This window comes from Odontesthes bonariensis, chromosome 11 (genome assembly GCF_027942865.1).
Source record: "Odontesthes bonariensis isolate fOdoBon6 chromosome 11, fOdoBon6.hap1, whole genome shotgun sequence".
Lineage (NCBI taxonomy): Eukaryota > Metazoa > Chordata > Actinopteri > Atheriniformes > Atherinopsidae > Odontesthes > Odontesthes bonariensis.
The window spans coordinates 17,913,481-17,924,433 of NC_134516.1; the positions used below are offsets into that span (position 1 = coordinate 17,913,481).

Below are 10,953 nucleotides of genomic sequence, written 5' to 3' on the forward strand. Positions count from 1 at the left end.
TTTTCCCCCAGCACCTGTTTTCCTCGCTCGACCTGCCGGGCGGCTCTGGCCCCACCCATCTCCTTTCTGCCTCCTCTCACCTGATTTCAGACCTGATTTCCTACTTTGACTCCCAGCCACACACTACTTTGCTTCCTTTCTCCGGCTTCAGGTCTCTTTAAATCTCTGCTGACCATCTCTGCCCTCCCTTTTGTTTTTGACAGCATCACCATGAGTGCAAAGATGTGGACGGAGGAGCAGTTTAACTGCCCCGTGTGTCTGGATCTCCCAAACGATCCTGTCACCATCCCCTGTGGACACAGCTACTGCATGGGCTGCATCAAGGATTATTGGAGTAAGGATGACCCCAAAGGGATCTACAGCTGCCCTCAGTGCCGGCAGACCTTCTGCCCGAAGCCCTCCCTGTCCAGAAACACCATGCTGGCCGAGGCCGTGGAGCAGCTTCGCAAAGGAGCTCTCAAATCTGACGTGCGGGAGTCCATCCGGAGCGCCCGAGGGGCCGCTTCATCCTCCAGATCCAAGGCCCAGCTGTCCTCCTCGGCTGTGCTGTGCGACATGTGCAAAGGAGAGCAGCGGGCGGCCATCAAGAGCTGCCTGGTGTGCATGAGCTCCTTCTGCGGAGCCCACCTGAAGCCCCACCAGACCAAGAAGTCCCTCAAGCAGCACGAGCTGATCGCGCCCACCGGCAACCTGGCTGAGAAGATCTGCACCCAGCACAAATACCTGCAGGAGTTCTTCTGCCGGCAGTGTAAGATGTTCGTCTGCTGGCTGTGCACCAGCAGCCACCACAAAGACCACGAGTGTGTGTCCACCAAGGCCGAGCGGCTGGAGAGACAGGTAGGGTAGAGGGTGGTGCTGGGACGAGGGGCTGGGAGGGTATCTGCTCAGTGTTTGCTTTGTGTGATACGTGGAGTTCTTCTTTCATAAGTGATGATTGTGGAAGAAAAGCTGCACAACAGACCACATCTGCCCTCCTGGGAGCTGCCTGTTATGTTTGTGCAAGGCCAGTTTATTTGTACGGCACAATTCAACAACAAGGTGATTCAAAGTGCTTTACAGATACATTAAAACAGTAGAAATAAAAAGCATGATTTAAATTTTAAACAAAAAAGAAAGAGATAAGAACAATAGATGAAATCAGGAGTTAAAATGTGATTAAGTTTTGAAACTCAAGCTTCAGATTTGGAGCTTTATTCAAACGCAGCTGAAAATAGGTGTGTCTTCAATCCACTGAGTGTTTCAGCTGATCTGAGGCTTTCTGGGAGTTTGTTCCAGACATGTGGAGCATAGAAGCTGAACGCAGCTTCTCCATGTCTGGTTCTGACTCTGGGAACTGATAGAAGACCGGATCCAGATGACCTGAGGGGGCTGGAAGGTTCATACTGGGTCAGGAGGTCACTGATGCATTCTGGTCCTGGACCATTCAGAGCTTTATAGATCAGCATCAGAACTTTAAAATCTATCCTCTGATGGACAGGCAGCCAGTGTAAACACCTCAGAGCTGGACTGATGCTGCCACTTCTTTGGTCTTAGTGAGGACTCGAGCAGCAGAGTTCTGAATAAGCTGCAGTTGTCTAACTGACTTTTTAGGTAGACCTGTAAAGATGCTGTTACAGTAATCAAGCCGACTAAAGATGAATGCATGGACTAGTTTTTCCAGGTCCTGCTGACACATCAGATCCTTTAATCTTGATATATTCTTAAGGTGATAGTAGGCTGACTTTGTTACTGCCTTACATTTTCCAAATTTAGGTCTGAGTCCATCTCTACAGACCTAAATTTAGTTTAGTTCAAGGGTGTCGTCCTCTCTCTCCTTTTGTTTGGCGAGGAGGCTTTCAGCCAGGCTGGAGACATTCCTGACTGCATTCCTGTCCATTCATACAGCTCCTCCGTCACCAGCTGTGCGTCACCAGCTGTGCGCGGCTGCTTCCTGATGCTTCTAAGATGTTTCTTGGTGTGTCTTCCTGCAGAAGTCGCTGTCGGAAATCCAGGTGGACAATCAGCAGAAGCTGAAAGACAGAGAGCAGGAGCTGAAGGACATGAAGAAGATGATGGAAGTGATGAAGGTTGGTCCTCGGCTGGGTTTTCTGTCTCGTAAAACGTTCAGCAGTTCTGATCATCATGCCTTTGGTTCCCTCTCCCGCACAGCGTTCTGCAGACGAGGTCCAGGGGGACACGGAGAAGGCGCTGGCAGAGCTGCGGCGCTCCGTGGAGCGTCTGCAGGAGCTGCTGGAGGAGGCGCTGGACCAGGCCAGCCTGGAGAAGATGAGCCAGGCCCAGGAGGTGGCCGAGAACCTGGAGGCCGAGATCAAGGAGCGCAGGAGGAGGGACACGGAGATGAAGGACCTGGCCAGCTGTGAGGACCACATCTACTACCTGCAGGTCGGTCTGGCTCACGGTTCTTCTGTCATCTGTCACGGGTTTCCACTAAAAGTCCGATTAATTCCATATCCTCCCTCAGACATGCGAGTCCATGTGCAGCCCCTTTGAGTCCGGGGACCTGCCGAGCGTGCACGTGCGTCCCGACGCCTCCTATGAGCCCGTTCGGGAAGCCGTCCTGACCCTCCGGGAGCGGGTGGAGGATCTGTGCAACCAGGAGCTCGGAAAGATCACCAAACAAGGTCTGCCAGGAGAGTCCTTTCTGCTGGTGTCCCGGCCTTAACCTCCATGTTTTACTCAGTTTATTCTGTGTTCTCTTCCAGTTAATGACACGACACTGTTCACTTTGGGAGCCTGTAAGTTAACCATAAGTTAAGTTTCCCCATAATAAAACTTCAGCCTTTTTATGCTTAACTGATTTCCACTGATCTCGTGCAGCCGGCCGCAGCGGAGGACCCAAAGCAGGGATTCTTAAATGTAAGTTTTCGGCTGAACTCTGAGCGCACTGAGGGGTGATGGTGTCAAAGATCCTGAGAGAAATGTCTCCCTTTCCTTCCAGTGTTTTCCGGTCTGGGCTCACGCAACACAAACAGCCGCTCCCCAGGTCTGTTTGCCCACCATTCCCACTTATCTTCACCATGTCGTCTCCTACATGAAGATGTGTTAAACGTTTTATTTCCCACAGCTTCTGCACCCAGTGTCTCAGTCGGAGTGCGAAGTACAGACAGACAAGGTATTTCTGTGTGTTGTCTGGTGACTGTGACTTCATTTTCATGACATGTGCACTGATATGTGTGACTTTTTAATTCAATGCCGTGACACAGCAGTTATGTTCAATGTTCAGGTATCGGCCTCAGAAGTCAGGATGTGAGGAGCAGAGACTCGCCACGAGGTGAGATTCTGCACGTCAGCCTCTGTGTTAAAAGGGTTAATGTAGCAGAAATGGGTTCATGTTCTAAAGTCTGCGCCTTCCTTGTAGACGGGGGGAACGCCAGCTCTCCCAGACTGGGAAACAGGCGAAGAAGAGACGAGAGAGAGGCCGGTAAGTAGGTGCTGGCTGGGATTTAAAATCAGATACTTTCTGGTAAAAGTTTAGCTTTTTCTTCCTGCTTCCTGCAGACTGATTCTGTGTTATAAGCTTTGTTATAAGCTGTGTTATAAGCTTTGTTATAAGCTGTGTTATAACCTGTGTTATAAACTGTGTTATAAGATGTGTTATAAGCTTTCTGGCAGCTTTTCTCACCTTAATCCAGCATGTTCTTCTACTTTTGACAGTGAATCAGTGCAGTTTTATGCACACTGAGTAGAAACAAGCCAAATAAATGTTTTATAAACCTACATAAAATGCTATGTTGCTGCAACAATAACTTAAAACCACCAAAACATAGTAAGTAGTGTTTAACTTGAATGTATCTCTTAAGTTTAGCTGTTTTTAATCCTGGATTATATGGTTTATCCTGACTTTTCTTATTGTGAACACTGTGGACACCTTTAAAAGGACACTTTCATTCAGTCCAACCAACACTAGATCTTTAAAATGCTTCTAAACGTGTTAGTTTGATTAAAATCGGATGAAATGGAGCTTAACTCACACACATAATGGTGTTTGGATACAGTTGAATTCCCAATAAAGCTGCTCCATTCACACGTTTTTCTGTTAAACACATCAGAAATTGTGACTGACAATCAGCCCATGAAGACGCACTCTGCTCCGATAAAATCCTGATTTTATCGTCTGATTTTATTTACTCCCAGACGATGTCGGAGCTGTGAATTCAGCTGCACTTACGAGGACCGTGAGCTCCCACAGAGAGACTTAGAGGCAGCAGCTGAGTCTTTATTACAAAAGAAACAGTCATAACCGAACATCTTTTTATGAAGAAAGATTTTGTACAAGCAGACGTGTGTGGTTTTAAAGGGATAGTTTGCCCCTTTTGACATGAAGCTGAATGACATCCCATATTAGCAACATCATTTATGAACATTTTCTTACCCCCTGCTGCGTCCTGTGAGCCGAGTTCCAGCCTCGTTTTGGCGTTGATGAAGGTAGTCCGGCTAGTTGGCTGGGGCTTAAAAAATAAAGCGTTTTGCTTCTCAAAACAATATGCGTTCAAAAGAGTAATACATTTGCATCACAAAATCGTTCTCCAGGAAAAAGTCAGACCTCACAATCACTTGGCCCTTTTTTCTCTCCCTTGGTATCACTGCCTGCTGTGCAGTCCCCTGCTTCCGAGCAGCAAACACCGTAACAGGTGCGGCTGTCGGCAGGCGGCAGCAGGCAGTGATATGAAGGGAGAGAAAATAGGGCCAAGCGAACTATCCCTTTTACTTTACTTTTTTTTATTTTATTTTATTCATTTATTTTATAATAGTATTATTATTATTATTATTATTAGTTAGTAGTAGTATTTTTATTAGAATTGGTATTATTATTGTTGTTGTTAATATACAATCATTGTAAATATTAATTTATTTATTTTTTTAACTACTTGACTAATTTGAATTTCCCCCATTGGGGGATGAATAAAGTATTTTTCTATTCTATTCTATTCTATTCTATTCTATTCTATTTAAGTAGCGCACTTACTTGTATTATATATAAATCAACAGTCACTGAATCTTCACTTTAAGCTCAAACTTCTTTAAAACAGCGAGGGAGACAAACCCCAGACCCAGCCCCAGTCCTACCCCCAGCCGGCGGGAGCCTCAGTCCCTGTGGAGCAGGTCCAGTCAGAGCCAGGCTTCCCTTGCTGCGACCACAACTCCAACTCAGATCCCAGCGACCCCGGCCCCGGCCCTGGCTCCTGCCCCGGCCCTGGCTCCTGCCCCGGCTCCTGCAGCCACAGCTACTGGAGGTATGTTTTCCTGCCACCAGGTGGCAGAACTTGAAAAGTGCAGCATTCCCAAACCATAAGTGACCCTGTGAGTGTGACACTTCTCCACGTCTCTCCTCTTGGTGTTGGTCAGCTTTCAGTCGGATGGCGTCGATCAGCAGCCTGTTTCGCTCCCACCGCCGGGGCACCAACCAGGGCACCAACCAGGCCCCCAACCAGGCCCCCCCAGCGGGTAATCCTCCACCTGCAGGAGGAAATCCATGTAAGGCCGAAACCTCAGAAACTGATCCGGTACAGCGTCAGCCTGACTGACGAGTTGAACGGGTGCTTTGAATAGAAAGGTTGGAAAAGATAAACCAGGTGGTCAAAGTAGTCGAATTAGCAGGTGAAAAGGAAGTCCTGGATGTGGAGCAGCCCAAAAACTTTCCTCTTATTGTCTTTTCTGATTAGCTTTTCCTTGAGTTTTGATCACAGTTGTAAAATCTTTCAACTGCTAAGAAGCTGAAACATTCCCCCCAACAACAAGTGAACTGAGGAATCCTTTAATGAGTGAAACGTCTATAACAACCGAGAAAGAAACGAGTCCAGCTGAAAAATAAAGGAACGAACCATCATTTGATGACGTCACCTTTTTCCGAGCTCATCCCGTCGTCTCTTTGTGTTGCAGGCCTGAAATGGAAGAAATGTTCACAAGGGAATTTAAATTTTCTCCGTTTTTAGCTTTGTAATTTAACCAAACTGCATTTCTCTGTATGTTCAACAGGGGGGATGGCAGCTCTGTCTGAAACACCAACAGAAAGTAAGATGGCTGTCTTCATATTTTATTTAATTAAGTTAAACGATGCTTAAAACCATTGAGAAATCTTTAGGAAAAGGCTGTGACTGTGAGGTTAAAGGATAAGACCGGTTTTTTGACATTGGGCCCTTGATTTCACATTATAACATGATGTTCTACTCACCCCTGCTTGTTGTTGAACATTTGGAGCTGTTCCGAAGATATTCGCGAGGCGTCTGGCTGCTCTCTTGAGATATTCGGCCATGAAACGGTTTCCTATGGCCGAATGAATAAATAGGCAGCAGGTCTGTGGGCTGTCTGTGGCAGTAGCACGACGAGGACGTCAGTAACACCCACTTTACGACAAAAAAATCAAAATTACAATAACCCGGATTTTTTTAAGTAAGCGACGCACCTCCACGTTATCAGTGCTAGTGTACAGTAATTAATAAATTATAAACAGCATAGTTTGTGCCTGTATAAGCTTGCCCATAGGAAACCGTTTCATGGCCGAATATCGCAAGAGAGCAGCCAGACGCCTCGCGAATATCTTCGGAACAGCTCCAAATGACCAACAACAAGCAGGGGTGAGTAGAACATCATGTTATAATGTGAAATCAAGGGCCCAATGTCAAAAAACCGGTCTTATCCTTTAATGTTAGCTTTCAGAGTTAAAACAAAGTGCACGAGTTGAATGTTTTAATCTGGAACCCTTGACTGTGCCCACCTGTGAGCCTCTAATGATGATTTCTGATTGGTTAGTCAACCCCAGCCTCTTCCTGGACACACCCACTCCGGGCACCATGACTCAGGCTCCTGCTTTCCCCGCCTGTGAGTCAGAGCAGCTTCTTCTTTGTCTCCTTTCCATATTTAAAGAATTAAAGAAAAGCATTAAAGAAAACACACTCGTATTGTTTGATTGATTGATTTAAATTTAAATAAATTTGATTTGATTGATTGATTTATTTAAATTTAAATAAATTTGATTTGATTTATTTAAATTTAAATAAATTTGATTTGATTGATTTATCTAAATTTAAATAAATTTGATTTGATTTGATTGATTTATTTAAATTTAAATAAATTTGGTTTGATTGGTTTATTTCAATTTAATACATTTGATTTGATTGATTGATTTAAACTTGATTAGATTGATTTATTTACATTTAAATACATTTGATTTGATTTATTTATTTCCTTCCCAGTGAGAGAAATCAACCTGGACAGCATCCAGGCTCCGGAGCCGAGGAGCAGAGAGGAGTTCCTGCAGTGTGAGTCTCAGTGTTTCATTAAGCGTTCAGGTCCACATGTTAATGATGGAGTTAACTGACCTCTGAATACTTTTCCTTAGATTCTGTGAGCTTGACCCTTGACCCCAACACGGCCCACAGGCGGCTGGTTCTGTCCGAGGGCGACACCAAAGCCACCCTGCAGGGGGCGGCGCAGCCTTGCCCCGACGTCGCGCAGCGCTTTGACGGCTGGACGCAGGTGCTGTGCCAGAGCCCGCTGTGCGCGCAGCGCTGCTACTGGGAGGCGGAGTGGAGGGGCCGCGGCTCCTCCGTGGGCGTGGCCTACGGGGCGCTCAGCAGGAAGGGCTCGGACGCCAGGTCGGGGCTGGGCTACAACGCCCAGTCCTGGACTCTGGAGCTGTCGGACACCTGCTGCTCAGCCATGCACGACAACGAGAAGAAGGACATCCCCGTCACCTACTCCCCGCGCCTGGGTGTCTACCTGGATCTGTCCGCGGGGACGCTGGCCTTCTACAGCGTCGCAGACAGCATGACGCCCTTACACGTCTTCCGAGCCAACTTCACCCAGCCGCTCTACGCCGCCTTCGGGGTGGGCAGTGGAGTCGGGGTGGGTCTGGACTTCGCGCTCGGACAGTTCTCGTCGAGCTCTGACAGCATCAAGATCTGTTCACTGTGAGGTCCAAACAGCCGACTTTCAAGATCAACGCTGATTAAATCCATTTTAAATTGGTTCCAGGTCCTTCCCTTTGCTTTACCCCACGTTAGGGGGGGTAAGGTGCCCCTTTTCTTCTGGGGTATTCAGGTAAACTGGTCATCCTAAAGCCTAAATCATTGGGACAGCAGCCCACCTGAAAGGATGGAAAAACAAAGGAGAGGAACTGGAACTGGGACTAAAAGTTCCTCAAATCTGATTTTTTTATTTTATTAACTTAAATGCACTTAAAGGGGAGTTTTTTGTTGCTGTTGTTTTTCAGAGATAATACAGCCTCTGATTAAGGCATTATCTGTCTTTATTTCACCAATACTTTAAGACCAATGAATGAATAAATGAACGCGTAACTATTGCACTGTTAGCTCAGAGCTGCCGTGTTGTTGTTATCCGGGGGTATGGGGGGGGGGGCTTATGGGGGGAAATAAAGACAGATGATGCCTTATTCAGAGGCTGTCTTGTCTATGCCCTGTTCTCTCTGTTATATGGATATACGCTGATCTCCAGTGATCTAAATATCTTCCGAAGGACGCCGACTTTCACCAAACTGTTATCGGTTTAAAGGTTTAAAAACAACAAACTTCCCATTTAAGTTTCTGCTGTGTACAAAAAGCAAACATTACATCTTTATTGTAACCACATTTATAGAATTATTCAGAAGCTGTCACGTGAAAAACTGAAATATTTAAAAAACTATTCAGTAAATTACCCTGAATTACTGGGATGTTCCTGACTTTAATAAGCTCACAGACACCACACCTCCTTCCATCGAGTCACAATAAACCGGTGAGACGTTTGTTTTTATTTATATTGCTTTATTTAGAAAAAGAGGCAACTCAATAATATCAACAAGGAGAGACACGAGGAAGTCACTGTACATTTCAGATTTCAGCCACAGAAAGACACAAACCTGAATCTCTGGCTTCACAGGACAGACAGGATATGAAAAAACCACTACAAATTTAAAACTTAGAAACATTAGATTCTCATTCGTTTAAATGTTGTCACATCACTTAAACATGTGCAGGTCAGATATAAGAAAACTTTTAGCTTGATATGGGTTCCCTTCATGTGGAAAGCAAAGCTGCGTCTATTAAAACCTTGTGACGAAATGTTAGCAGACATTATTCCAACAGGCACACATTATGCAAAATGTTCTTAGAAATGTTAGGATCGATATAGTTTAAACACCAAAGTCAAAGTGCATTTACTTAGTTTGGGCGACACGTTAGGAGCAGAAGCACTGAGGGTTCACTCGGGTCAAGCAAAGAAAAGCTTCATTTTTCTAATGTTTAATATATGCTGAGATACTCCCACCTGCTGTCCATTGTGCCAAAGACTTTTGGCATCATCCCCTGACGCATTTTTAACAGAAAACAAGAGCTCAAAGCAAACAGAAGTGTGAGAAGCAGGTAAAATAGTGAATTAGTGGTTTTTTCCCTCCAAACAGACCGAACAAAAACTGTGTCGCTGGCCTGAGACGAGCAAAATGACTGACACAATTCTCTTTAAAAAGGTCAAATTCTTCCAGCAAAGCGGTAAAACTTCACTGACTCGACGGGATCAGATCAGTTCTTGCCTCCACTTAAGGCCTCGTACTGTTAAGAAAACACACAAAACACAAGGACCTGAAAGAAGAAGACCGGCCCTTTTCTTCTTCTCTTTTTCCGGCGCCCACTTTGGTGGCGTCCTGGCTTCCGGCCCGGCCCGCATGCTGGGCACCTGGAGGCGAGGCTGCTTCCCATGCAGACGCTCGGCCGCGGCACACGGACAGTTACCAGACATCCGTGCAACAGTGGACAACTGTGAGCTCACCATATATGTACATTAATACTAAAATCCTGGTATGTTTAGAAGCTTGGTCTATCTACACGGTTAGCTGCTAGCATGATGCTGCTCAATAACAGACTGAAGCTCTTCCAGCGCACTACACAACCAGCCCTTGGAACGCAGGACCCTGGACGCTCAATCCCTCGCTCGACCGCCATCTTCTGACCATAATAAACCTGCAGAGACCACGCTCTCCCTTCCATACGCACACCGTCCCTCATCTACTTCCACAAACCCTCCTACACTTCCAAGTTGTCCTTTCTGTCGCCTGCTTTTGAACCTTAACATCCAGGGTCCCGCAGGAGAACTATTTAGGAGGATAAACCACTCAGAGCCAAGCTATGGCCAAGCTATGGCCAAGCTATGGCCAAGCTATGGCCAAGCTAAGGCCAAGCTAAGGCCAAGCTATGGCCAAGCTAAGGCCAAGCTATGGCCAAGCTATGGCCAAGCTATGGCCAAGCTAAGGCCAAGCTAAGGCCAAGCTATGGCCAAGCTAAGGCCAAGCTATGGCCAAGCTATGGCCAAGCTATGGCCAAGCTATGGCCAAACTAAGGCCAAGCTATGGCCAAGCTATGGCCAAACTAAGGCCAAGCTATGGCCAAGCTAAGGCCAAGCTATGGCCAAGCTAAGGCCAAGCTATGGCCAAGCTAAGGCCAAGCTATGGCCAAGCTAAGGCCAAACTAAGGCCAAGCTATGGCCAAGCTATGGCCAAACTAAGGCCAAGCTATGGCCAAGCTAAGGCCAAGCTATGGCCAAGCTAAGGCCAAGCTAAGGCCAAGCTAAGGCCAAGCTAAGGCCAAGCTAAGGCCAAGCTATGGCCAAGCTATGGCCAAGCTAAGGCCAAGCTATGGCCAAGCTATGGCCAAGCTATGGCCAAGCTATGGCCAAACTAAGGCCAAGCTAAGGCCAAGCTAAGGCCAAGCTATGGCCAAGCTAAGGCCAAGCTAAGGCCAAGCTATGGCCAAGCTATGGCCAAACTAAGGCCAAGCTATGGCCAAGCTATGGCCAAACTAAGGCCAAGCTAAGGCCAAGCTAAGGCCAAGCTATGGCCAAGCTATGGCCAAGCTAAGGCCAAACTAAGGCCAAGCTAAGGCCAAGCTAAGGCCAAGCTAAGGCCAAGCTAAGGCCAAGCTAAGGCCAAGCTAAGGCCAAGCTATGGCCAAGCTATGGCCAAGC

General features: G+C 46.6%; 1 protein-coding gene across 1 annotated transcript; it reads left to right on the forward strand.

Annotated features, from left to right (window-relative positions):
• Positions 1 to 98: 98 nt before the first annotated feature.
• On the forward strand, positions 99 to 8,751 carry trim25l (tripartite motif containing 25, like). Its single transcript, XM_075477810.1, has 16 exons — positions 99 to 837; positions 1,971 to 2,066; positions 2,149 to 2,382; positions 2,462 to 2,621; positions 2,703 to 2,735; positions 2,818 to 2,856; positions 2,939 to 2,983; positions 3,065 to 3,112; positions 3,224 to 3,271; positions 3,359 to 3,421; positions 5,031 to 5,234; positions 5,347 to 5,475; positions 5,977 to 6,012; positions 6,751 to 6,819; positions 7,194 to 7,259; positions 7,340 to 8,751. The coding sequence occupies exons 1-16, from the start codon at positions 211 to 213 to the stop codon at positions 7,912 to 7,914; spliced, it is 2,472 nt and encodes an 823-aa protein (XP_075333925.1). The 5' UTR covers positions 99 to 210; the 3' UTR covers positions 7,915 to 8,751.
• Positions 8,752 to 10,953: the final 2,202 nt, after the last annotated feature.